This window comes from Ostrinia furnacalis, unplaced genomic scaffold (genome assembly GCF_004193835.3).
Source record: "Ostrinia furnacalis isolate ACB-3 unplaced genomic scaffold, ASM419383v2 OfSCF7464, whole genome shotgun sequence".
NCBI classification, from domain to species: domain Eukaryota; kingdom Metazoa; phylum Arthropoda; class Insecta; order Lepidoptera; family Crambidae; genus Ostrinia; species Ostrinia furnacalis.
In genome coordinates this window covers 1,052,334-1,078,635 of record NW_021137703.1, presented here as the reverse complement: position 1 = coordinate 1,078,635, position 26,302 = coordinate 1,052,334, and the positions used below count along the sequence as shown (strand labels likewise).

Here is a 26,302-nt window from a genome sequence, read left to right as displayed (position 1 = left end):
GGTCAAGAATTTGTTAAAAACTAATTTCAAGATTATTATAGTATGGAGGTAAGCCTACATTGAATGATCAAATGTGTATTTGTAGGAGCTTTTGACTTTGCTAAGTAAAAATCACATCTAAGTATAATACTTAATCATTATATGTATTATGTAAAATAATGGGATGGGGAATCAATAAATAATTTCATATAATGTCTTTGCTACTATAAATAATAAAAAATATGTTAATTAACTTAATTTAATTCAGAATAACATTAATAGTACATAATTTATTTAGCCTATATAAAGTACAAAACATACCATCATACTTTCTCATTCATTTACACAATAATGTATTATTCATCATAAAGTATCCCATTATGCCCGAGTGTATTTTCCCCAAATGTGCAGCATAAACACTGATGCAATGAACAAAAGTGACATAACTAATACTGGAACTGGGCCCCTGAAACAAAATAATAAAAATAAATTAATTAATACAAAAAAATATTACTATTAAAGTTTAATTTAAAATCAAGGCAATAGGTTTATGTGGTATTTGAGTATTGACATATCATTCATTCGTTTGTTTCAGCCAAATGACGTCCACTGCTGGACAAAGGCTTCCTCCAAGGTTTTCCACAACGCAATTGTCATTTAAATGTCTTTTATTTATTTAAAATAATAATAATTTGGTAAAGAAACCAAAATTAAAAATAATGTTTAAAAGAAGAGATTTAGATTTAGAAAATCAATTGTTTTGCTTGAGTCATGAGATTCAAACTTATTTATAAAAAAAATTATAACAGAATCAATTGGGCTTTTACAATCAATGGGTTTCTAAACTTAACAAAGAAGGTTGAATAAAATTTTACTTCAACTTACACTTTCACTCCTGGAGAATCATCAGTATAGAAACGCCACATTCCTCCTGATCCTGCTCCTGTGCTTCGGTTTCTGGCTGCAGTAGTTGTGGTAGTAGTTTTGCGTTGCCGAACTGTACTTCCACTAGCTGACCGAGGAGCAGCTGTTGCCTTGCTTGGCGAACGACCACCAGATCCAACCGCAGTAGAGCTAGGTGATGGTGGCTAGAATTACAGTTAATTTAGTAAGATTATTTTATTCGTCAACCTTCGTAAAACTAATCAGTTTATGTGTAGTAAGCACAACTTACCATTTTGTTATTTATTAAAATAACAAATCGTTTAAATTAATTCGAACAACGTTAATTCAGGATTTTCTCAAGCGTTCTGTGAGCAGCAAAATACGAACACCAAAGAAATCGTGGAGTTGGCTTACAACGCGTACAATCAAAATGACACGTCTTCAGTAAATGTTGCATGTGAAGAAAAACACAAAGTGCCACATCAGAGTTGCCATACCAACTAATTTAGAACTTTTTTTCTTCGGATTGCGAGTTTCGATTTCGAAATTATAATACGGTTGTTGTTTTGCAGCTTGTCTAGAGAAACTAATGAATTGAATTTTCATTTATATAAACATACGAGTACTGTATATGTTACCGGCAATTTGTATAATTTAGGAATTCTATACAATCCCTAGTCAATGTGAAAAATGCCTGGGGCGCGTAGGCAATGTATGAAATGTTATAAATATTATTGTCCAATAAATACGTTACCTGCCTAGGCAGTGCATGTAATTCCTAGGCATTGTTTAGAATACCAGCTGGCCCATCGCCAATATGTAAATATTTTGACTTGTATTGATCAATACTATTAAATTACGGTTAGGGTGCCCGGGTGTAGCTAGAGATGGGTAGTGGGTAAAAACCCATTTCACCCGATTGGGTTAAAACTGGGTGATTTGGGTAAAAACCCGGTTTTTACCCATTATCACCCATTCTGGTGGGTGAAAACAAAAATAGCGTTTTTTTAAAGTGAGAAGTGGTATTTGTTGCTAAGGGGGCGTTCTAGTGTTACGTAATGCAATCTGGGGGGAGAGGAGGTCTTGAAAAACGTTACAATGCGTTACAGTGGCGGAAGGGCGGTTCGATTTCAAGTTTTTAAGCAGAAGTACTTTGTAGTTGGTGTTGTTATTTGTAACTTTATACCGTAATGTCATCAAAGAGAGAGTTTGGCATCTTTGGCATCCCCCCCTCCATGTCCTTGCCATGATCACAAATTATTGTGTTCCTACTAAATTTCTTCTAAATCGGTTCAACGATTCTTGAAATAACACCATTTTATAAAATAATTGGTCACATCATCATAACGTGATCAATTTTACGATTTGGCCACGATATAAATGCATATCAGTGTTAAATTTGACTTATTACTTATTAATCAATAAACTTAAATGAGAAAAATTCAATAAAAATAAAGAAAAGATACCAATTGAAATAATTATAAAATTATTTGTTTTCACCCGGTGTAAACACCCACGGGTGGAATGAAACGGGTTTTTATTGGGTTTTTACCCTCATGTGGGTTTTTACCCGGGTGGAAACCCATCTCTAGGTGTAGCACAGTAATTTGCATGGAGCTGACACGATTTAGTTTGAACTTTTTCAACATTTACTATCTAGAGTAGTAAAGGGGGTGGGGGTCATTTAAAAAAACTAGCTGGATTATAAAATACTAGGTTAGGTTAATTTTACCCAGCGTGAAGGCGAGTGAGCGAGCGAGCGCAGGCCTCATCTGTGGTGCTGCGTGCGGCAGTGGCCGCCGAGTACGAAGTCTAGATTTTTTCTTAAAATTTCACGTATTTCGTAATCAGCCCGCCCCGCTCGTCTCTCCTTTCCCTGATATCATCTTTTACACACATTGCCCGCTGCGCGTTTGGTATTGTATATGTTACGGTCAAAGTGATAAATGTGAAAATTATGAATAATCGCCGGTTATTGTGAATAATTACCGCATGATTTGGTTAATGTGATTAATATGAGGATTAATATTTATGTGTGTATAAAACTAAATAGGCGGCTTAGGGGTGGCCCAAGGGCCAGCCCCGCCGCACCTTAACCTATTTTTCACTTTAAATCAAAATATTATGTTATAGGCATCATGGAAAAGTAATATTATGCAAGAAACATTCCAAACTCATTATGCCAAATTATATTAATATATGATATCAAAACGTTTAAAAGTTTGGCTGTACACGAGCACGTACACAAGATGTTGTTCTCTTTTAAGAAATTTGTTAGTACTAAGGTTGAATTATTAAATAATCACTGTTAAATGTGATTAATTTATCACTTTTACCCCGACTGTCGGTAATTATTCATAATAACCGGTTATTATTAATAATTTTCAATTTATCACATTAACCGTAACACATACACCACTAAATTTTTATCACCGAAAAAAGAGAGAAAGAGACGAGAGAGTCAGATCGGCTGAAAAAAATAATAATAAAGATGGCCTAAACTCATTGAGGGGGCGCCACCATCCTTCAACTATATATTTTTTTGATACGTACGATCCGAGCGTAGCGATTTCGAAATTACAACTGTCACATTTTACCAGGTAAAAAAAGGTTTTTTTGTCTGTGGTAAGTGTCATTAGTGTCAATGTCATTTTTGCGTTATCGTACTATGATTTTGAGGTTACAATTTAAAGTAATGAGATTACGATTACTTTTACGTAGATTTTCTAGTTTAAATATTTCTAAAACTAAAGCTATGAATTCCGAAAAATGTTACTTCAGATATATACAAAAGGAAGAAACGGTAGATATTACATTCCTATACAAAATTAAGGATTCTGTAAGGCAATTTAATTTTAGTCGTAAACCAACTGAAACCCTGCAAAATGTGTTTGTTCGTATCGCTACGAATATACAAAAAGCTATAAAAAAAGCAGATAAAAAGAAGGCAAAAGAAGGCCTTAACGATATCGAGATAAAGTTGGTAAATGTTCTTAATGACATCAGTGAACAGTCGAGTTGTTTAGATTTGTTTAATACTAAAGAGCCTATACATCTTAAGTTTGGAGACCAGATGTTTAAAGCGGTTTTTAACGCTCCTTGGGTAGTAAACATAAATTTGCCTCAAAGTATTTTAATGGGCTTTCCTGTTTACCCAGATCATTTGGCACTGCAATATGCCAGTAAAGAAACAAGCCTTTTCAAATGGTACACAGGTTTTGACAAAAATGAAAAAGGAAATGAAATGAGTCCCTTTCACATTAAATGGGAATTAGTTGGTGAAAGTTATACATATACACCAACAGCTCAAGATGTTGGGAAGAAATTGAAAATAGAATGTATTCCAGGTAACAGTAGTATTGTCCTATATTAGACCTTCTAAGACAAAATTAATTTGTTCAAATTGATGATAAATTAGTTGTTTTAGGTAATGGAGAAACTACTGGACCTACAGTAGAAGCCATTTCCAAAAATGTGGTTGAAGCTGGTCCTGGGAAATGTCCTTTCGAAACAAGGCATATGTTCACTGCATCAAAACTAACAAATAACAGGTGATATAACTTGACTGATTTCATTAGATATATCCTTGAATTTATCATTCACCGGGTGGATCAAATTAAACTGGGTCTAACTGTTTCTCTGTATTAAATTAATCATAATGGCATACTATTTTACCAATAGAGATTGAGTCAACATCTTAAATAGTTGGACTGTGGGTAGATTATACATAGATCCATACTTCCAAGAACCCTACCTATAAATATATGATATAATAATATATTTGGATGGAATTGATTTTGGGATTGACTAAGGGCGGATTCGACCAAACAAGAGTAAATATTAATCGCAGAATAAATCATCAGTTGTGACATATTTCCCATACTAAAACTGTCAATGTGCCAGTTTCTCGGATGAAAGTTTGGTTGAATCGGGCTTAAATGATCTAAATTTATATAGCTTTTCAGATTTCGTTGTGTGACATATAATATCCTGGCTGATTTGTATTGCGATTCAGATCATACAAGAGAAGTTCTATATCCATATTGCCCACCATATGCTTTGAGCATTGATTACAGAAAACAACTTATATTAAAGGAATTGACAGGTTTGTGAAATATTTAAAAAATATTTTTAAGTGTTAACAATAAGTAAAGTTGGTATAATTAATATATTATGTATGAGTATAAAAATAATATTATTATTTTTTACTTAGGTTACAATGCTGACATTCTTTGCCTACAAGAAGTTGATGCCAAAATCTTCAATCATTATTTGCAGCCTCTCTTACAAGAAAATGGACTTCATGGTGTGTTTTATAAGAAAGGAAAAGAAGTTGCAGAGGGATTGGCTTTGTTCTACAGAATGGACAGATTTAGGTATGATTTCTGGCATTTTAGCACAATGATTGCAAGTATGTGTTACGTTGTAATGTATTATGCTGTCATGAACATGATGGGTAACCTTTAACGAGACTCAAATGTTATGCTGTAATTGTTATACATTTAAGAACTACTTTTTTTTATAAGATTTACATGTATACCAAGAAACTACTAATGAAAAACCAAAAACACTATCTACAAATTTTTAATAGTCACTTAAAAATAACATTTTGTTTTATTTGTACATTTCAGAATTTTAGGTGAGGAAAAAGCACTGATTGCAGAAGTTATACAGACTAAACCTTATCTACAAGAAGTTTGGAATAATGTTAAAGAAAATAACAAGCTTACAGAAAGATTGTTGGACAGATCAACAGTGGCAAGTGCAACATTTTTACAACCAATTGAAAATCCAAATGAGATACTTTTAGTTGGCAACACCCACTTATATTTTCACCCAGATGCAGATCATATAAGACTCATTCAAGGAGGAATTTTAATTTATTGGTTAAATGACGTAAGAAACACATTGAAAAATAAGGTAATTAAAATTTGAATTTTTAACAATATTATCTTTCTAAATAAGGTCAATTAATTATACTGGACTCATAAACAAAATATTGAAAGAGTGCGAAATATTATTGATTAAAATAACATGCTGGCTGATGGTTCGGTTATTCCCAGTTGCCCCCACCAGTGGAAATGGCTTCTACTGTAGGTCCAGTATTTACAAAAATGACCCAGCATTAACCTCTTGTGAAAAACGGTATTATATAAAAAAAAATAAAACCGACTCCAAAAAACCTACACTAAAAAGTAGAAAAATAATTAGGTACTAATTACTTATATTAGGATGAATTAATATTTATGTATACCATGATTGATACTTCTGGAGTCGGTGCCAAGATTATGAAACGTGTAAAGTTTGCCTGCACTGACTCCAAAAGTATCAATCATGGTATACATAAATATTAATTCATCCTAATATAAGTAATTAGTACCTAATTATTTTTCTACTTTTTAGTGTAGGTTTTTTGGAGTCGTTTTTTTTTTTTAATAAAAATAACTTATTTCTTGCTTTTTAGTTAACTAATTATTACCTTGATGTTACCACTGAAGGTAGGCAGTACACTGAGACTATATTCTTCATGTCAAGTGTAAAATAATATTCCCTACAAAATACAGGTTACCATATCGGCAACCTAAAAAGACATTAAACCGTTAGCCCACCTTAAAAACATGAAAGAATACAACTGTTAGTCTATTTGTACCTATAATATTTAAAGAATTATCCTCCAACTCCTAAGCGTTAAGGAGTTGTTCCTACTATGACCACTTCATCATGATGAGATGATGACTATCTGATGCAAATACTTGAATAACTTACGAAACTATACTTATCTATAAAATTAAAAGAATTATCCTCCAACTCCTAAGCATTAAGGAGTTTTACCTTCTATCATCAGCTCATCAATATGAGATGACGATTTCCAGGAGCAAATACTTGAATAACTTAAGAAAAAGTTTGAAAAATGATACACGTGCCTATAAAATTTGAGGGTTGCCCTCGATTTCCGTAGGATCCCATCATCAGATCCTGACTTGGTGACAATGGGACCACCTCGGAAGTGTACCCTATCGAACAAAAAAAGAATTTTGAAAATCGGTCCACAATTGACGGAGTAATCGGTGAACATACATAGAAAAAAAAAACATACATACAGTCGAACATATAACCTCCTCCTTTTTTGAAGTCGGTTAAAAACCACTGTAAATAAATACAATTATTGAACAAAGTATCGTCAGTCTATCTGAACGCGATAATCAATGATTACCGGAAATTGATAATATTATTATGGTCATCACAATTTGATAATTTATTTGAAAGTGTTATTTTTCGTCCCATTACTGTGATATGTTATTGTTTTATTATTTATACATTTACCGTTATTTCCAGATAAACTTTCGTATATTATTATAATATTCGTAGGAAGTAGGATTTTACCCCTAAAATGTATTTTTGTAGTTTCCAGGAAAAAGAATATCTGTGATAGTTTGCGGAGACTTTAATAGCGATCCATTAGCCGGCATTTATAAATTATTCACCACGGGCTCAGCTCCTAATTCCTTGCCAGATTGGAAGTCAAGTAAGCTTTTTTATTTAACTTTTTATCGCTTATTATCTTTTTTCGATTACATAACAGTTATTTATCCTGAATTCATGTTTTCAGATCTAGATGAAGCTATTTCTTATCTTAGCTTGAATCAGGAAACTATTCTTGCAAGTGCTTGTGGCACTCCACCTTGCACAAACTATACAGCTGGTTTTGCAGGCTGTTTGGATTACATATATTACGAGAAGGCTTGTTTCCAAGTCGTACAGGTAAATGATTATTTACTTTTAAAGATTTCTTTAGATTTGCGAAACCACAAATTTAAACACAAGGTTTTTAAACACAATATTAACACTAGAAGAAAAGCATAGCTGGGCATTAACTCGTTAATCCGTTAATCGTTAATTAACGAAGTTAACATTTCTATTAACGGATTAACTTTTAAGTTAACTTTAAAAAATGTTAACGGACTCGTTAACTTCCGTTAAATTATCCTAAGTCCGTTAATCGTTAATCCAGTACCTACTATTTACCAAAAAGATACAGCAGGCACGCTGAAAAACACTAGAATAAAAATAGCCAAGTGCGTGTCGTCGTGCCACGCGCAGTGTAGGGTTCCGTAGTTGTCCGTCATTAACACAATATATTTCAGAAGCAAGCAATTACTTCATCTAAAGTCACTTAAATATTTTCTTCTAAGGAATTTTCACTAGTTAAGGAATTTTATAATACATGAGTTAAATGACTATTACTCTTAATCTAACTGATGTATCTTAACCGCTACAAAGTTTTCCTTGAAAGTTCATGAAAAGCAGTATCGTTACGAATTTTACTAGATTTTTAAAGCCAACAGTTTAGTTTTTAGAGGGGGGGGGGGGCTACTCGAACAAAAATTGGCACTTTAAACTTAAATATTTTGCAAACCGATCCCTAAAACGAAAAATAGTCTTAGAAACCCCTTAGTCATTTTTTGACCTATCCAACTATACCTCACACAATGGGGTAGAAGATAAAAAAAAATCATCCCCATTTCACATGGTAGGGGAGCTACCCTAAAAAAATTTTTTTTTTTCGAAATTTTATTTTACCTTTTTGTCGGCGTGATTAATATACACACCTCCACAAAATTACAGCTCTCAAGTGACAATAGTTTCCAAGCAAAACCTCGGATAGACAGACAGATATATCGAAACTATAAGGGTTCCTTGTCAGGACTACGGAACCCTAAACACGCGTTCTGACAAGTACGTTCGGGCTTCCAGAACTTCCAGAACCCAAAACAACAGTTTTTGGGTTCTGGAAGTTATGGAAGCCCGAACGATATAAAAAATGCTATTTTTTTATTTATTCACAATCACAAGCCTTCACTTGACTTCACTTGTTAGTATGTGTGGGACAACTGAATTTAAGACCAGTTCTCAACCGATAGAGCTGAAATTTGGTACACTTATGTAAGTACGATGAAAATGCAATGTTATGGTACCATTAAGCTGGTCTGATGATGGAGTCATCAGGTGGGCACAGAAACTCCTAAATGAAACGGCGGCATCGCATCGAATTTGGGTTCGTTGGATTTGTCTTTTTGAGCACTTTAGTACTAGATGATGTCCAGGGTCCTGATGATGGAGTCAGGAAGTGGCCATAGGAATTCCTAAACGAAACGGTGGAAACTTATCGAGTTTGGGTTTGTTGGATTTGTCTTTTCGAGCACTTTGGTGCTAAATTGTAATGTAATTAAACCAAGGCTCTGAGATTGAGATACTATAGACTAAGAGCTGGTGAAGGCCAGACCTACGTCATTTTATAAAAGCTGAAAGTTTGTCAGAGTATGCTCCCAATACAGGTTAGAATGTTGGTGGATTATGAAGTTTGGGTCATCGTTGCTTTGGCAGCTATCCTAAAAAAACTGTCTGGCAAGGAGTTGGAACTGTCAAAACTGTGTGGCTGATGAACTTCTAATCATTGCCCAAATATTATACATAAAAATCAGAATTTATGGTACCTATAACGTAAGTAGAATTACAATCTATTGAATATACAGAAAAAGCCACCGTAAAAGTTAGGCTTACGTTATACCATAAAAGCTGATTTGCTTTCGAAATGATTTGAACCTTGCATACAATTACTTTTTTCGTTTTAAACATGTGTTAACGGATTAACGATTAACGTTAACTTGCGTTAAATCTTACTAAATGTAACGTTTTAACGTTTTACGAAGTTAAGTTTTTTATTAACGGTTTAACGATTAACGAAGTTAACTATTTGATTAACGGTGCCCAGCTATGAAGAAAAGTTACTTTAAAGTATAAAGCTTTTACAGTGAAAAATCAAAGTTAAAAATTATTTATCTACACGTAAGAAAATGTTTTGATTACATAATAGAAATAGGTATATAATTTTAACTGTATTCTTCACTAATAGGTATTTTTGAATATTTTATTTCTTCTTACAGGTGGTTCCATTACCCAGCCTTGAAGAAATCCAAGCATACACTGCTTTACCAAGCATTGTATTCCCTTCTGATCATATAGCCTTAGTTGCAGATTTAGAATTTAGCCATAACTAAATAGATTCTAATCCCATTTTTACCCTCATAAGAAATAAAACAAAGCTACTTTTTACAAAAGCTTTGTTTTATTACTTTCTTATACAAATTACTTAGGTTTAACGGACAGAATTTAGGTATTTTGTTTTATTTTGGTAAATAAAAATAAGTTATGATCGGGTAGTGTCGGGATTTTTCATAATCACTGCTACTGCGTGCTTAAAACTGTGTTAAAAGAATGGGGGATATTGAGTTCCACATATCGTGCTAGCAAAAAAACTCAACAAAACTCTTGTCTCTCAACACAGCACAAAAAACAGCGAACCGACCGACGCGACGTCGCTATCTGACAAAGCTAATCTGCACAAGTATTTGCGTGTGGATTCCTGTGTCAATTTAATAAATAATATTTATATACTTACATACTGAGAACTGTATTAAAATTGTTAAGAAATAAATGTTAATTAAATAAAGTGTTTTAGTTTTAGAAAAGTATAAATTTTAGATCCTAATAATACCTAAAACATCAGCACAACAAGCTTAAAATACAAATAAGTCTTTGCTTGTGTTTATCGCTTATTTAATATTTTATTCGCCTCAACTCTTGCTGCGCGATCTCTATTAAGGTCATAATAACCAAAAAAAAATTAAATCTGAAGACTTGTTACCTATTTGCCTTTGCCTTTTCTGCAAAAGGAAAGAATCATATTGACAGTGACTGTGACATTGACAATTCAACTGGTCACCACCATGAAGCTACAGATAAAAATGGAGGGCAGAGTTTGGAACAAAACTTGAGTCAAATACCTACTTATATCTATCTCGCTCTCTGCGGCCCTACCTCTCTTTTTAGTGTGAACTGTAGTATTGCTATCTTCTGATTTAAATCTCCTTGTAAATTCTTCGAAATAGCCAATACACTAACCAAATCAGAAGTTAAACAAATAAATAATTAATATTTGAAACTAAGATTACCTAGTTAAATAAAAAATCACAAAATTGTCGGCCATTTAGGCTTAATGTGTTGGCGAATCAGGGAATTACAATCCCAATTCCTGGGTAATCGGTACCATGTGGCAACATCGGCCCAATCCGGCCCATCATGGCGGTTGTTTACTATTTTGTTTATTAAGCAGTTAATTTCGTTTGAGATTGTTTACAGGAAATAATCATTGTTTTATCACAAGAATTGGTGCAAAATTTTGTAGTGCGTGGTTGCGGTAGTACGTGCTGTCCTGGAAGTGACATAAGATTCCACGCGTAAGTGTTTATTTCGTGATTTCCGACATTGGATCATTGTAAACATTTTTCACATTTTTTACAGTAATTTCTTCCTAAAACGTTTTACCAGTAACTACACTTATCATTTTTAATGATACCTATGTCAAGAAATAAAGATTTTACATTGGTTTCATTGAATTTGAGCAATTTTATATTTTTTGTTTATTTAGAAAGAGCAAGTCTGCCCACAGAGAGCGAGATACTGATACTTAGTTTGTGCTTCAAGTAGGTATTGGGAGTCTGGCCTCCATTTTTATCTGTAGCTTCATGGTCACCACACACCACACACACACATGCAAGCAAATATACAACAAAAGTTGTAGAACTTGTATAGCAAACAGGAAAATTACTATGAGAAACAAATACTAAACTGCGATAACTTTATACGTTCGACAGCAATAAAATAGTTCCTCAAAATGTACAAAATTTATTCCAGATCAAACATTTATCACCATGGAAAAAATTGCGTGTCGAACCAAGTATTTGGTGAGTACATTTTATTGTGACTAAACAAAAAGAATTAACATAAATTATGAGTGTACGTACAAATTCACAGCTAAACTCTATTTTCAAGGTGGAGAAGCAAGAGTTATCGAAAAGACTATCCATGTCTCATTGCCTTACAAATACCCTCAAACTGCGCTAAAGTTGCCGACTAATGTTGTTGATATAAATGCATCTGAAATGGGAAGGTTTTCTCCTCTTCGTACAAGAGACATATCTGGACCCGTTATGAATTCATGCTATAAAAGACAAATTGAAGATTTTTCAAAAATTGATATCACAGCACAAGTTGATCCTCATGTAAACAAGTATGATTGTCGTGGGGCAGTGAGTCTCTCAGCGTCTATGCAGAGTAACGTCCCAAGTCCATTCAGTGGCAATCACACTCATTTAAATATGCCAGGCTCCCAGTGGGGACAAGGATACAAATATCTTTCTGATCACTTGCACAGCGCTCATTATTTGACCCTGAGGAATGAATACCGCAACAAAAAGCCCAATTCCGGTATGTAAACTTAATTGTGGATAAATAATATGTCATGACATTAACCTCATTATAATTCATGTTATTTTAACACATTCATTATTTCCATTGCATTTATTATATTATAAACAAATATATAACCAGCTTTATTATTTGTAAAATGCAACAGGATTGTTAACACCATTTTTGGTTTATTATATTTTTTACTGTTTAAGATGAGGCTATCTACTGTTATTGTCTTATTTGGCTTTTGAATATTATGACTGCTAAAATGCTGTTAAATGTTATGTAGTTTATGATAAGATAATAACAAGTAGTATCATCAATCATATCAACTATCCTATTGTATAGAATCTGGTGGTGTTCACTACAATGTAATATTTTTTTCAAAGCACAGCTGTTACATTTGGAACAAGAAATATGAGTACAAATACAAATCCCCCGTTGACTTCTAAAGAAAAATTGAAGAAGGCTGTGAAAGATTATGGTTCAACAGTGATTATATTCCATGTTGCCATTTCATTAATGTCTTTGGGGGGGTGCTATCTTCTTATATCTAGGTATGTCTGGCTAATTTGAACCATATACATCATGCACCTTCTACTATTTTATGGCTTAGCATTAAATTCGACACTAACACATAGTTGCTTTAAATATTTTCATGGATAGCTCATCTATAATCATAAATGTCATAAATATGTAAAATATTTTTTTAATAGCTAATTAGAACATTACATTCAATTCACCTAGTCCTATAATTTAAATTAAATCAAATAGGTAATGCAATACATCTTGCCTATTTTTACCTATTTGCTCAAACATATTTTCTAGACTAATATTATTGTGATAGGATTTAAAAAATTTGACCCAGTGAAATATGTCCAAAGATATTATTATTAATTAACCTTAATTTGGTCTATGTATTGTAAATTTAATGAGAATTATTATGTTTTCAGCGGCGTCGATTTAGTGGAGATATTAAAACGATTCAATGTTGGTGAAGGCACATTATCTAAATTAGCAACATCAAATGCTGGAACTTTTGTAATAGCATATGCAGTGCACAAGTGTTTTGCTCCAATAAGGATGGCCATAACATTGACAGCAACGCCTTTTATTGTACGTTATTTGAGAAATATTGGATTCATAAAACGAGGCATTAATGCCAGTGGTGGTGGGAAATAAAATATTTTATCAGTAATTTTTGTTTTATTTTAACAATAACTTTTTCTCAATTAAAAGGCTTGAATTTATTTTTAGGTTATTCTTAGACGAAATGCGAGTAGTGGGCGTGGTTACTCTTTATTCTCGAGTCGCTCAAATGACACAAAGCCCCAAAATATCGATAGCAGGGTTTTTGGGGTGTGGTGGAAAGAGTACGGTGTGTTGCGATATAATAGGTACTTGTATTTTCGGTACTGAACACAGTACCGAATTTGTTTTATTATCATCTAGGAAGCATTTAGGTACATCGGTAACTTCTTTATAAGGTAAGCAGGTTCATCATTACAGATTCATTAGATTGGTTATGTTTTATTTAACCTTGAAATCTACGTTCTTAGTTACAAACGTCTAAGTACAAACGTAGCTATAGATGTAGGCATTGCTCTTATGAAAGACGTCTAAAAATAAGTACGTAAATATGTTGGTACCTAGGTACCTACTACATAATTATAGTATGCATGCATTCATTGTGTAACCTACCTACTATTTAAGCGGGTATACAGGGGGGGGGGGGGTGGATCGCCCCGGGTGCCAACCCATGCTACGCCGCCACTGAGTATAGGTAGGCTTAATCATTATCATTTCAACCATAGGACGTCCACTGCTGAACATAGGCCTCCCTAAGGGCCTCCCGCAATCAAAATCAAAATTATCTTTATTTGTTTAGACTAATTAAATTAGTAGGTACTTGCAAATCGTCAAATGCTATTAGGGAGCCTATACATGTCTCATTCTTTTTTTGCCCTACCAGCGCTCTCCAATGATTTCCACAATGGCCGGTTGGTGGCGGCCTGCATCCAGCTCCTTCCTGCTACCTTAAACGACCTTTATGAATTCGTCAGTCCACCTTGTGGGTGAACGTCCTACGCTGCGCTTTCCGGTACGAGGCCACTGCAGAATCTTGCTGCCCCATCGGCCGCCAGTTCTGCATAGGTAGGTAGGTATATACCTACTATATGCCCTGCCCATTTCCACTTCAGCTTGCTAATCCGTTGGGCTATGTCACGTGTCAGTAACTTTAGTTCGTTTACGGATCTTCTCATTATTGATAGGTAGGCTTACTTATAAAGAATTCTATTCGGTTATTCAGTTTTAGTAATTGTATATCACTAAACATTAATTTAAGTAAATAAGTAGGATTAGAAGAAATGCTGTAGCTTTACTAAGTACAATAAAGTAAGGTAGATGGATATAGGTACAAGTGGTGGACAGTGGTTAGCATACTTAAGTAGTAGGTAATAGCAGCAAAGGAAAATACAATTCCTTTACTTACATCACACATGTGATGACCACGCGCATTTTATTAGCACAGTGATATTAATGATGAAAAGTAGGTATTGAATATATCTGAATCGTGAATGTTATTATTTAGCGAGACGTCAAAATTAAGTCAGGCTAGCAAAAATACACAATCCTTTGAGATCGACAAAGTAGAATGAAAAACTTAACTCGATTTTTCCTTTTTGTAATTTGATGTAAGTTTCGTTCGTTCGTTTCTGCCGAAAGACGTCCACTGCTGGACAAAGGCCTCCCCCAAGGATTTCCACAAAGACCGTTCCTGCGCCGCTCGCATCCAGGCACGGAAGACGTAGCGTGGGCAGGCCAGGCCTCTCACTAGGTGGACCGATGTAAGTTTAATAAGTCCTAATTCAGAAGCGCGATAACCACACGGTTTCTTCTGGGTAGTTCTCATTGGCAATGCACAGAGGCGATAACCGCGGGGAGGTTACGGTTTGATGTAACATGTACGAGAAGCCAACGAGAACTTAAGCTCAGCAACCGCGCGACTATCGCTGTGGCTGTACCAGACCTAAGAGAAATAGTTAGGTGGGTACCTACTTACTTACAGAAACGCTTTTGGATGCGTACTTACTTACCCGAATAAAGTCACCCGTGCCCTCAAGCCAGATTCAATTTAACGTCTGGTGGGTGTGTTGGGCTGGGAGTCCCAGCCTGGGATACCTACCCCGGGGAAAAATATTGACCGGTGCTTTCGAGTACTATTGCTCTCATTGACATCATCAGCGGGGTGTTGTCTGCCGATTAGATCTGGGGGCACGGTAGTGTCCCCACCAAGTCGAGCAAAAAAGCGGCACGGCCGTACCATCCTTTTCTCGAAGCAATTCAGGCGATTTTCGACTGCCTGTAACTTCGTTGTGGATAAAACTAGAAGGCTGAATTTTCATTAGCTATGCAGGCATTGTAAAGACACGGTATATTTAAAATTTCATTCAATTTGAACCAGTAGTTTAAGAATTATAACGGGTCAAAGTTACTTAATTTTGTCACTCACTGACTGACTCACTGACTCACTGACTCACTCACTGACTCACCGATCATCAAAACTCTAAGGCACTTCTAGCAGACCTAGAAGCTTCAAATTTGGAATATAAGTAGTGTTTGGTGTATGAATCAAGGAAAAACTAAAATATTTGGGGGCACGGTAGTGCAACCGCCAAGTCGAGTAAAATTTTTCAATTTCGGTCCAGTTTTCTAGATACATAACTGCTGTCTACAAAATACAAAAAGAAATGAGATCCCATCAAAAACAATACTTGTCAAAAAAACCAAGTCTCGCAACTCAGTTGTTCTACGGTAAAAAGTTGTGAGATCCATGTAATACCAAGTCCAGGCCAGGAAATCTTTAACGTTTTACATAAATATATTGACTTGGCCATCGCATGAAAACACGTGTAAATTAAATTATTTAGTGCGATGGCCAAGTCAATAATTTATGTAAAACGTTAAAGATTTCCTGGCCTGGACTTGGTATTACATGGATCTCACAACTTTTTACCGTAGAACAACTGAGTTGCGAGACTTGGTTTTTTTGACAAGTATTGTTTTTGATGGGATTCCTATTTCTCGTAGTGAGTGAAGTAGGTATTCTAGTTATTTTTTCAGTACTATTACTTTGATTTTTGTTCAAATGCACAAAACCGTTTATTCCCGATGTCCCCCACTATTTGTCCACCACTGGTGGACATCGAGAAAAAAAGTTGCAATATCCACCAGTGGGGGACAGCGCTACTGAAATCTTCCCGTTGGGCCCTACTGGTGGACACTAAGAAGAAATGAATTGCTCTGTCCCTCAGTGGTGGACATCGAAACGTATAAGTAACGATGTAGGTAACCTACTTAACTTACGTAGGGACTCGGTCCGTGGGTCTTGGTTTTTATTTCCAGTAGGACGCACAGTCATTTGTAGGGTAGGTACGGATTTAGTGGCAACTTAGCTGGCCCTGCGAATGTTAATTGCGGAGTAGTAAATAACGTCCGGGCCCTCAGATCATAGCTCTTTCTATGATCTGAGTCCGGGCCCCTCTGAAAAATATAACTTTTCAATTATATTTTTCAGGGGGGCCCGGAATGCCCGGATCCTCACATGAAGCAGTGCAAGCATGATTTTCGGAGCCTATTTAATGCCAATATCTAATTTTTCCTCTTACTTAGTTCATAACTTAGTAATCTGAGCTTAGAAGTTAGGTAGGCGGCCTCTGACTGTTTATATGAATGTTTCTGGATCTTTCTTTCTCTGTATCTCAATTTATCTAATAAAACCCCCAGAGGTGGTAGCTAGAATTTGCCTAAGTAAGTAGGTTACTACTTGTTAAGCAGATACTAGTTGACTAAAGCCCGGTCCGTGAGCACGTAGAATTTTGTCCAATGACCCCTAGCTACCCATCCAGACTAGTTAAGTAGGTACACGATTTCTATTCTGTTCACGTTTTCTTAACGGTAGATTGCATCAATAGTTGCAATAAAACCGTTACACAGAAATAAACGTAGCGCTAGTTTAGTGTCCGTGTTGCATTGCATTTCTCTTGCACCTGTTGAAGAAAGTTGTGTGAAGCGCTGTACTGTGATGTCATTACTCGTAAAATGAATAAGGCCATGTATACGTATCCACATACCGCGTAATAATTTAACCCACTATCGAATATTTTTACAACGATAAGACTTTAGGTTCAAGTAGTCTAACTATAAAACAAGATACTAGGACGTCATTAACATCATTAATATAGATAACAGTGTCAAATGTTCATTATTTTCATCGTGTTTACAATATTAGTCGTGGTGCTCGAGTGTATTATTAATTCAAAATTAATTAAACATTGGAAGCGTTATTTTTTAGCCTATTACACTTATTAAAAATGTTTTACTATATTAGAATTACGGTTTGTGTGGTTTTTTTAATATTGTATCTTGTTCCCGAAAATAGGTAAGTGCTTTGCTTTTATCTCAGATCATAGATGATCTGAGGCTTTTATATTGACTAAGGGCCGGTTTCTGAATTGAGATTTCCTACTTGAAAACCGATATTAAAGTCAAGTCAAAAAACCTTTGATTTGTTAATCTTTGAATTTTATTTATGTGTAGCTAGGTAGGTAAGTAAGCAACTGTCTTCGTAATAAAGGAGTATTTTTAAACAGGTAAATGGGTATATGAGCCGACACTAGCCCATGTTAACATGGGCATATAAATGGTATGGTGAAGTCAGAAAATTGATAATCTTCATTTTAATTAGGTATTTTAATTTTCATACAAATCCGATTTTATAAAATTTATTTTGTATGAAAATATAAAAAATTGAAATGATGATATCAAATTTCTGACTTCACCATANCATATAAATGGTATGGTGAAGTCAGAAAATTGATAATCTTCATTTTAATTAGGTATTTTAATTTTCATACAAATCCGATTTTATAAAATTTATTTTGTATGAAAATATAAAAAATTGAAATGATGATATCAAATTTCTGACTTCACCATACCATTTATATGCCCATGTTAACATGGGAGAGTGTCGGCTCATATACCCATTTACCTAACACCCTGTATACGTATTTTGTATGAAAGAAAATAATTTCAGTCTTAATTAATTTCGGGCATTAGCCCGCTTAAAGACTGAATTTGCATATTGTGTTTATATGGAAGACGTTTATTTCCATAGTTTCAATCAACTTTCATTTCACAAAATATATATAATTTAATGATTATTGTGCTACAAGAGCATCTCCTCGGCGACCCTAGATCTACTGAATAGAGTACGTTTGGACTCCATCATGCATCTCTAACATTATCTTTCTTTGATTTATAGTGGAACAGGAGCAATGAACTCCGAGCAATATCTGTACGACTTCACGAAGACAGATGGGGTCGACATGTGGGTAGAGCAGTCAGATACAGTACGAGACGTAGGGATGTCTAAGGCGGTGTTGGTGATACACCAAAATATAGGATTCCGGAGAGCTATATTCTTCGCTTTACTTAATCCTCAACCGAACGGAGCTGGATTTGCTGGAATTCGGGTTCTTCGGAGATATGATCTTACTGGTCACACGATGCTTCAGATACAATGCAGAAGTCAAGGACAGTATAACGGCTTCAAAATTGTTATGAGACACAGAGGATTAAATGATGAGCCAAACTATTCATTTGAACAAATATTCCAGGTAGGTACCTAATTAGTTGATTTTTTTAAATAGTTATTCAAAGAATGCACTTTGGCACATTGGATGTAACTATTCCAGTTGCGAGTTTTGTAACTTACCTATTACGATATTGTTAATAGCTGTCATTATGACCATTTGTGTAAAAAATGGACTTTAATACCTGTATTACCTGCTGTGAACGGAACATTCCCGAGAACTAGTCACGTCTGTTAATATCCAATTATCGTCTATTAATTTGAACGTCTTGTTTGCTTTCAGGCACCCAAAGATGAATTTGCTGTGCGCGAACTGCTTTTCTCGGATTTCAAAGCTTACTACAGAGGGAAAAGAGTAGGAAATGAAACTTTGGACATATCGCAAGTGTCTAGTATTGGTTTTCAAGTTTATGGCGGAGTTTATCAACCAGTGAAACAAAAAGGACCAGCCACATTGGAAATAGATTGGATAAAAGCAGTTTAAAAATTATATTAATTGATAACATCATGTTTTCTATAGCTATTGTTGATATGATTGTATACCTACGTATTACGGCTGAATGGAGGGTATGTAAAGGATTTGTTTTGTCCAACTCAAAGACAATAGGGCAAAGAGTAAAGAGTGTGTGTTGTAGAGGTATCTAAGGAAAACAAATGAATTTTTATCAACGTTTTATTATCTAGAATAGTTATTGCTAGATAACCTAAAAAAACAGTATACACACAAATCCCTTAAAATAAAATGTTTTCCAGTACTTAAATGCTTTTTATTGCGACCCGTGTAACCTATCGCTGTCTAGTTGGCAGTAGCAGAGTGAGTGCGGTCATTGCATCCGGGAATAGGGAATGGTAATTGACGAGCGGTACGTACGCGGCGGTGATCACCCGCCCGGCGAACCACCGGCCGTGGAGCGTGTTGACTGACGCCACCGCGGTGGCTATAGTCGGGCACTTGCAATACACGTTGCCCTGGGGCGACGCCTTATCTACGTAGACATGCAGCACGCCACCATGCTTGTTACATTCGCTAATGACGTCATCCCGAATTTCAATGTCCCAACTTGGATTTGTCTCACTGAAACAATATTAGTCATCATTAGTTTTACTTTCATTATAGGCTACTCTCGCACAATCGGTTTTAATTTAGTTGATTTTAATCTTATTTAAGTAATGAACTTGGTATTCGTAGGCGAGCGGAAAAAAGCACTTGGAAGCTCTTGTAGGCAAAATGTCGATCGCTATCACTGCTGAAAAATGAATGAAACACGTTACTATTAATTAAGTTAGCAAACGTGTCCTCGCCGAACTGCTGTAGCGATGCCGTTGCTTACAAGCGTTTCCAAGCGCTTTTTTCCGCCAAACACCCCCAATACCTTTCTCATAATATGAAGCTAACCATAGACAACTCTAACTCATAAAATATCAGGGTTCGAAAATATCCGATATTTATTATAAATGTCAAAATATCGGATATTTATGATATATATCCGATATATATCAACTTTGATATATATCAATTTTGTATGAAAGCCATAGTATTATTTTATTGTATTATTCATGAATACTATTGCATATGTGTTACATAAACATGTTTTTAATGTTCTTAAAACTTAAAATCAGACAAATAAAGAAAAACATAAAATGTCTTTGAAATACGGCAAAATCAACTAAAAAAATAAAAATCTTATGTCAAAAAGTACAAATACAGTAACAAATTTTAAAAATTGATATATATCATCAAAACCGGCTTGATATATATCCCTTGATATATATCCTCGAACCCTGTAAAATATGACTTAAAAATACTTACGTTGCTGGATCAAACATATTGTTTAACATGAAGCATTGTGTTGCGATTGGTGGAGCCACTTGGGGTTGAGGGTTGACCAGTGCTGAGCCTGCGCCCATTAATACCGATGCAGCAGCCGGCGGTATCTGAAAACGGTGTTAAATATATTACAAAACCTTCATAATTATACTCACTTAATAAAATATGGGACAAAAGAACCATTGGTTAGGTGTAAACAAAATAACATACCTGAAGTCCTGTACCCTCAGCAAGTTTGAACATAAGTTGTAGTCTCCCGGTGGCCCCAAGATCAACACCAGCTCTATCCAGTTCGTCTGCATCAAAACGGGTACTAGATCCACCATCTGTGCGCTCTGTAACATTGCCTACTTTCATGGGACGGCCTGCTAACTCAAAACCATTCAATTGTTCCATAGCTTTCTTGGCATCAGGTGCATGGTGAAACTGAAAGAAAATACAAATATAATTTAATAATCACAATACAAAATGAGGCAGTTTAAAAAAAACAACAGCAACTCACCGTTAGAAACCCATATCCTTTACTTTTGCCTGTTTCTGGATCTGTCATAAGTTGTATGTGATCTATCTTTCCAAATGGTTCAAAAATACCCCGTAACATATCTTCAGTTATATTAAAGTGCAAGGAGCCAACATAAAGCCTGGTTGGGCCATTACTAGTCTTTGGAGCTAAGTTAGGCAGTGTGTTCCCAACTCTGTTTTTCTCAGCTTGTGTGTGTTGCACTATTATTGGTACACCTAATAACTTTTGTCCTGTCAACCCCAGGGCCTGAAATTAAAAAAATAAACATTAATCTATTTGACTAGATATGTATGACATGAAATTACAAATAACTCCAAATCTAGCTTACCAGAGGCACGGATTCAGCATCTTTGAATTCAATATAAGCTATCCCTTTGAATCTTCTGGTCTTATTACATGTAATAAGCCTTACATCTCTAACTTTACCAACAGAAGAGAAAAATTCTTCTAAGTCCTTAGCTCTAATTCGTTGAGATAATTGCATGCAAAAAACTGTGCGCAAGTCTCTCTCTTCTGGGGGCAGGTCTTCTAATTTAGGTTCAAGGCCTCTAGATGTGGAGCGATATTCTTTATCTTTTTCTTTACTTTTTTCTCTTTTATGGGAGTGTCTGTCACGACTACGCTCTCTATCTTTACTACGATCTCTATCTTTGCTGCGCCGCTTATCCCTATCCTTTTCTCGTTCCTTCTCCTTATCTTTATGGCTACGGTCTCTATCCCGGTCCCTACGATCCCTGTCCCTCTCGCGTTCTCTATCCTTTTTGTCATCCTTGTCTCTTGAGCGACGTGAGTCTCTGTCACGTGATCTTCTTTTTTCTCTTGATCTGCTGCGTCTGAGTACATAATGAACAAAAAACATCAATGTAGATTAAGTTAAGATATTGAAAGGTTAAAATAATTATATGAAAACTACACTTAGTTAAAAGATGACTTTCAAATTAAAATATTACCTTCGACTTCCATCTCTGTCCCTTTCTTTGTGCTTATCAGAATACTTGTCCGATCGATGCTTTGAAGAGGAAGTGTTATCCTGTCACACAAAGCACAAGGTAGAAGCAGCGCCAACAGCAACACACGCCGAGTGAATAAATAAACATTGCATTAGTTACATAATAAAGATTTTATGATCATCTGCGATATTTCATCATTGACTTGATGAATGTCACTGATGAAGTAACACAAATGTCCAGGAATTACTTTTCTTATGCTACTGAAGGTGGCCGTTATATTTTAACAGCTATCGTCTGAGTCATCGATGTCAGTCGCGTTGCCCTGTTCTACACTTACCAGTCATTAAATCACTGACAAAGGAGGCACACAGCGCTAACATCACACACGGATACTTCTGCAAAAGATTTACGACCCATCAGCGCATGGTCTTGTTTCTCAAATAGGACTAGGTATAATATATTTTCATCAGATTTCAGCTATGTTTTTAACTCATGATAAAGATACATCAACAAAGTTTTGAACATTGAAAGAAAATAAAAAAATAGGTAAGTAGTATAGTAGTGGATACCTCTCTGTCTGTTCAGGTTGGTGAAGTATGCTGGACTATTACCACAAAGTTCTATAAATACAAGAAATGATTCTCAAATGTAATTTTGTTCTAGAATTCTTACTAAGAACTGTTCAAAGATGAAATAAAAAGATGTGCTAAGTAGGTATGTAAGTTACAATAAATAAATCAATATTTTATAACATCTTTGAGCAGTCTTTCCTAATGAAATGTTCATCAAATATAATAATGCCTAAGAATTTCAAACTAGTGTAAAGATTTTAGTGTGATTTGACAGTGAATGTTTTGATACATTCTTACATGATTTTTTCATACAGAATAAAACAATTACTATTGTACTGACATTACTAATATGATGAAAAAGTGATGACATAAATTTTATTTCAGATAATGATTTCAATTGTTAGAAAATAAATAATAATTATGCCCATTTTAGTTTGTTAAAAATAGGCTAAATTTACTACCAGTTAATGTATGTAAGATTTTTTATAATTACTTTGTACAAATTTAAATTATCTTTTGAAATTTATGAAATATTGATATGACATTCATAATAGCTAAGATACTTATGTAAAAAATACTCACCGATTTATTGTAAGGGGCTTCTAACATAGCCTCTACATCCAAGTCTTCTGCCATTCTGTAATTAAAAAGAGACAAGAACTGAATGATTAAGTTAGGACAGTTTGCATGATGCCATTATGATGCACCAGTATCTGGTTAAGTAGTAGGTAATATTTTACAAGGGTGTTTCAATTTTACTAATAATAAACCAAGCTAAAGGGGTTAGTTTTGTGCTGGATACAAACAATGAATGTTTTACTGATAGGCTTGCCTACCTAGGATTCGAACCCGCAACCTCAGCTAACGTAGTTCTCGACGCCTATTCAAACCACTAGGCCAGACGTGGAATTTGATTACAAACCAATAAACATTAAAATGTAGGTCAGGTACTCATCGATTAATCACATAAATATTTCCATTTTGAAAGAGTATTACAGAAAGAAATTAAAGATTATTATCTCGAAGAGGCAATGTTGAAATTGGGATACAGAAAATACTTTATCTGAAATATGAACATAAACATGTAAATATCAATTTCTTGATTGAATTGACGGTTTACAATTTGTAACCATTTTCGATTTAGTTCTGAACTTCTGATTGAGACCATTCTATTTTAACATTAACAAGATGGCGTGCGTTTCAACAATCGAACTGCTAGGGTGAACGTGAGTCATAACCAAAAGAATTAGGTTACTTGCTTACCTTATGTTCTATAATTTCCAACAACTATATTAAATAACAGCAGTCGTCGAACAAGTGTTATTATCACTAAAATAATTTGTTCGTTTGGTACAAAAATATGTGTAATTATTGCAAAATGCGAAGGAGCCCACTCCCACGGCAACAGAATCACAGACAATAGAAGCGATAATAAACAATATAGAGGTTAGTAGCAGAGAGAAACGAAAGCATAAACTATAATGGTGCAAGTACACTATGTGGCAAATTGACCGAGACGAAGCGCGAGCCCGCACACCGAAGTACGGGCGATACACGGCGAAACTAACCGAAGTTTGTGTTTACACTACGTACGTCTTGATTAATTTGTCACATAGTGTACTTGTGCCTAAGAAATAAGGCTAGACACACACGAGTGACTTTTCATCGCCGTGGCAGTATGTCTGTCTCTTTTGCACAAACAGCATTGTCGTACTCTGTTACTCATGTGACACTTTCTATCTCCTCATCTCTTTTATCTCTCCATGTCAGTGTCTCTAATAAAGTGTCAAAAGCATAGAGAAAAGTGTCAAAAGTCTATGTTTGTTTATAGTTAATGTTGTGTGTGTGTGATGGAAAATGTGCTACAAGATACGTAAATAATAAAATTTTGTTTGCGTTGATTTACAGTACTTAGATAGGATAATATTTGTATTGTAACAGATTTAAATAATAAATTACTTTAAAAAATGACTACAGCCGCAAGACCCACTTTCGACCCAGCCCGAGGTGGTCAGGGTCGTGGTGAAAAAGATCTAAGTGCTATTTCTCGCCAATATTCCAGCAGAGATCTTCCTGGTCATACTAAATTAAAATACAGGTATGCAAATCTATATCACATGTATACATACGGTTAGACTGAACAGGAATGAATAAATAATCTTACCCCCATACTGATTAATCTTGTAGACTATTAAACTTGAAAGATAGATCAGGAGTCTGTGATGCATTAGATTTATTTAGGTGGTAAAAATTCCTTTTACAAATCATAGATAAACTACTAACAATTTTGCTGCAACATTTATGCCCCACTAACTTATTGCTTGGTTTCTGCTGTACCAATATTTAATGTTAAGTCTGACATTTCAGAGAGCAAGGGCAGGGAACGACTGACGAATTAAGATCTCGTGATTTCCGCAAGGAATTGGATGAGAGGGAAAAAGAAGTTAAAGGTCCTAGTGCAAGAAGACAGAACGAGCCACCAGTAAAAAGAGCTAAAATTGACCAAGTACCTGCAGCAAGTTTAGATGCTGATGATCCACTTGAAGGTGATTCATCTGATTCCGATGATTCTGATGATGACACAGCTGCCTTGTTAGCGGAACTTAACAAAATCAAGAAAGAACGAGCTTTGGAACAGGCTAAAAAGGTAATAATTGGCATTTGCTTACTTAAATGATTCTTACTTAGGTACTATTTTAATTTTTATGCAATATGTTGTACTTTTGTTGTAATGATAATAATACCTTTTACACTATTTTGTATAAAGACTAAAATGTGTATTCATTCATTACTTACAGGAAGCTGAGCGCAAACAGGAGGAAGAAAGGATACGCATGGAAAATATATTGTCTGGAAATCCCTTGCTAAATTACTCTGCTGCTGGACAAAAAAATGATTTAAAGGTAAAAATGGTTTTATTTTGTTTTTCATTTTAGTGTATACCTATAGGTAACCATAAATATTACAATACAAAGAATGTATATTAACCAATAAAAATAACTAATACCTACACTTTTAATTGCAGGTAAAAAGGAGATGGGATGATGATGTTGTGTTCAAGAACTGTGCTCGGTCAGAACCAGAAAAGAAGCCAAACAGTTTTATCAATGATTCACTAAGATCAGAATTTCACAAAAAGTTCATGGAAAAATATGTTAAGTAGATGAGAACTAAGCTGATAATTATAATTCCATATTTCCATTTTCATTAAAATAAATAATTTCTATAAACAAATATTAATTTTATTTTATAAAGGTATTTCCATGTTATGAAATGCAACATAATTGCTAAATTATGAAATTTTTTACTCAATAATAGACTATTAGACCTTACCACATAATTAGTAATAGTAGGTACCAGCCTTACTCAATCTCAAGTATAAATTCAGACCTCTTATTGGTACACATCACCAATCAATCACCATGCTATAAGTATAATCTATCCTTGTGTTTGAAACGAGTATTGAGCGTCGTTTTGTAATATTGTATTATGATTCCGTTAATTAATTGAGTTGATTACTGGATATTTATTTTCGCAATAATTATTGAAAAACATTGACAAAATCCGTACTTTGGGTTTGTGGTGCGTGCTGAACTAAAT

General features: G+C 34.8%; 6 protein-coding genes across 11 annotated transcripts; 4 read left to right on the top strand and 2 right to left on the bottom strand.

Annotated features, from left to right (window-relative positions):
• Positions 1 to 222: 222 nt before the first annotated feature.
• Sec61beta (Sec61 translocon subunit beta) lies at positions 223 to 1,316 on the bottom strand. Its single transcript, XM_028321050.1, has 3 exons — positions 1,154 to 1,316; positions 865 to 1,067; positions 223 to 445 (listed from the first exon to the last, which is right to left on the bottom strand). Exons 1-3 carry the CDS (start codon positions 1,154 to 1,156, stop codon positions 358 to 360), a joined length of 294 nt encoding a protein of 97 aa, XP_028176851.1. The 5' UTR covers positions 1,157 to 1,316; the 3' UTR covers positions 223 to 357.
• Positions 1,317 to 3,524: 2,208 nt separating this feature from the next.
• LOC114364749 (2',5'-phosphodiesterase 12) lies at positions 3,525 to 10,073 on the top strand. The gene is made up of 8 exons (XM_028321033.1): positions 3,525 to 4,211; positions 4,292 to 4,415; positions 4,830 to 4,969; positions 5,078 to 5,240; positions 5,496 to 5,784; positions 7,270 to 7,390; positions 7,475 to 7,626; positions 9,810 to 10,073. The coding sequence occupies exons 1-8, from the start codon at positions 3,533 to 3,535 to the stop codon at positions 9,921 to 9,923; spliced, it is 1,782 nt and encodes a 593-aa protein (XP_028176834.1). The 5' UTR covers positions 3,525 to 3,532; the 3' UTR covers positions 9,924 to 10,073.
• A 1,389-nt stretch (positions 10,074 to 11,462) lies between these two features.
• On the top strand, positions 11,463 to 13,372 carry LOC114364751 (uncharacterized). Of its 2 annotated transcripts, XM_028321036.1 has the most exons (4): positions 11,463 to 11,669; positions 11,758 to 12,192; positions 12,569 to 12,731; positions 13,128 to 13,372. In XM_028321036.1, exons 1-4 carry the CDS (start codon positions 11,600 to 11,602, stop codon positions 13,354 to 13,356), a joined length of 897 nt encoding a protein of 298 aa, XP_028176837.1. In that variant the 5' UTR covers positions 11,463 to 11,599; the 3' UTR covers positions 13,357 to 13,372. The 2 variants fall into 2 exon arrangements, with proteins under 2 accessions (XP_028176837.1, XP_028176839.1); XM_028321038.1 differs by lacking the exon at positions 12,569 to 12,731 and having other exon boundaries at positions 13,128 to 13,314.
• A 267-nt stretch (positions 13,373 to 13,639) lies between these two features.
• Positions 13,640 to 19,584, top strand: LOC114364753 (uncharacterized). 4 transcript variants are annotated; one of them, XM_028321042.1, is made up of 3 exons: positions 13,640 to 13,661; positions 18,500 to 18,854; positions 19,113 to 19,584. In XM_028321042.1, the coding sequence occupies exons 2-3, from the start codon at positions 18,513 to 18,515 to the stop codon at positions 19,311 to 19,313; spliced, it is 543 nt and encodes a 180-aa protein (XP_028176843.1). In that variant the 5' UTR covers positions 13,640 to 13,661; positions 18,500 to 18,512; the 3' UTR covers positions 19,314 to 19,584. The 4 variants fall into 4 exon arrangements, with proteins under 4 accessions (XP_028176843.1, XP_028176844.1, XP_028176842.1 ...); XM_028321043.1 differs by lacking the exon at positions 13,640 to 13,661 and adding an exon at positions 15,002 to 15,023; XM_028321041.1 differs by lacking the exon at positions 13,640 to 13,661 and adding an exon at positions 17,263 to 17,312.
• Positions 19,489 to 24,136, bottom strand: Caper (RNA-binding protein 39-like protein Caper). 2 transcript variants are annotated; one of them, XM_028321034.1, is made up of 8 exons: positions 23,966 to 24,136; positions 23,285 to 23,339; positions 22,131 to 22,210; positions 21,509 to 22,013; positions 21,160 to 21,426; positions 20,868 to 21,083; positions 20,640 to 20,764; positions 19,489 to 19,904 (listed from the first exon to the last, which is right to left on the bottom strand). In XM_028321034.1, exons 2-8 carry the CDS (start codon positions 23,336 to 23,338, stop codon positions 19,616 to 19,618), a joined length of 1,536 nt encoding a protein of 511 aa, XP_028176835.1. In that variant the 5' UTR covers position 23,339; positions 23,966 to 24,136; the 3' UTR covers positions 19,489 to 19,615. The 2 variants fall into 2 exon arrangements, with proteins under 2 accessions (XP_028176835.1, XP_028176836.1); XM_028321035.1 differs by lacking the exon at positions 23,966 to 24,136 and adding an exon at positions 23,539 to 23,630.
• A 371-nt stretch (positions 24,137 to 24,507) lies between these two features.
• On the top strand, positions 24,508 to 25,866 carry c12.1 (spliceosome-associated protein CWC15). Its single transcript, XM_028321039.1, has 4 exons — positions 24,508 to 24,800; positions 25,070 to 25,349; positions 25,501 to 25,605; positions 25,728 to 25,866. Exons 1-4 carry the CDS (start codon positions 24,670 to 24,672, stop codon positions 25,863 to 25,865), a joined length of 654 nt encoding a protein of 217 aa, XP_028176840.1. The 5' UTR covers positions 24,508 to 24,669; the 3' UTR covers position 25,866.
• The last annotated feature ends 436 nt before the right edge of the window (positions 25,867 to 26,302 follow it).

Bases quoted from the DNA above. Each gene is read 5' to 3' on its own strand.
- Sec61beta (XM_028321050.1), bottom strand. The intron at 446-864 runs GTAAGTTGAAGT...ATTTTGTTTCAG, and splicing joins GATTCTCCAGGAGTGAAAGT to GGGCCCAGTTCCAGTATTAG.
- LOC114364749 (XM_028321033.1), top strand. From the start codon at position 3,533: ATGATTTTGAGGTTACAATTTAAAGTAATGAGATTACGATTACTTTTA. The intron at 4,212-4,291 runs GTAACAGTAGTA...TAGTTGTTTTAG, and splicing joins GAAAATAGAATGTATTCCAG to GTAATGGAGAAACTACTGGA. The intron at 7,627-9,809 runs GTAAATGATTAT...TTCTTCTTACAG, and splicing joins CTTGTTTCCAAGTCGTACAG to GTGGTTCCATTACCCAGCCT.
- LOC114364751 (XM_028321036.1), top strand. From the start codon at position 11,600: ATGTACAAAATTTATTCCAGATCAAACATTTATCACCATGGAAAAAAT. The intron at 12,193-12,568 runs GTATGTAAACTT...TTCAAAGCACAG, and splicing joins CAACAAAAAGCCCAATTCCG to CTGTTACATTTGGAACAAGA. The intron at 12,732-13,127 runs GTATGTCTGGCT...TTATGTTTTCAG, and splicing joins TGCTATCTTCTTATATCTAG to CGGCGTCGATTTAGTGGAGA.
- LOC114364753 (XM_028321040.1), top strand. From the start codon at position 17,550: ATGTTTTACTATATTAGAATTACGGTTTGTGTGGTTTTTTTAATATTG. The intron at 17,618-18,499 runs GTAAGTGCTTTG...TTTGATTTATAG, and splicing joins TATCTTGTTCCCGAAAATAG to TGGAACAGGAGCAATGAACT. The intron at 18,855-19,112 runs GTAGGTACCTAA...GTTTGCTTTCAG, and splicing joins CATTTGAACAAATATTCCAG to GCACCCAAAGATGAATTTGC.
- Caper (XM_028321034.1), bottom strand. From the start codon at position 23,338: ATGGCAGAAGACTTGGATGTAGAGGCTATGTTAGAAGCCCCTTACAAT. The intron at 22,014-22,130 runs GTAATATTTTAA...TTATGTACTCAG, and splicing joins GACAGAGATGGAAGTCGAAG to ACGCAGCAGATCAAGAGAAA. The intron at 21,427-21,508 runs GTAAGCTAGATT...TTTTAATTTCAG, and splicing joins ATGCTGAATCCGTGCCTCTG to GCCCTGGGGTTGACAGGACA.
- c12.1 (XM_028321039.1), top strand. From the start codon at position 24,670: ATGACTACAGCCGCAAGACCCACTTTCGACCCAGCCCGAGGTGGTCAG. The intron at 24,801-25,069 runs GTATGCAAATCT...CTGACATTTCAG, and splicing joins CATACTAAATTAAAATACAG to AGAGCAAGGGCAGGGAACGA. The intron at 25,606-25,727 runs GTAAAAATGGTT...TTTTAATTGCAG, and splicing joins GACAAAAAAATGATTTAAAG to GTAAAAAGGAGATGGGATGA.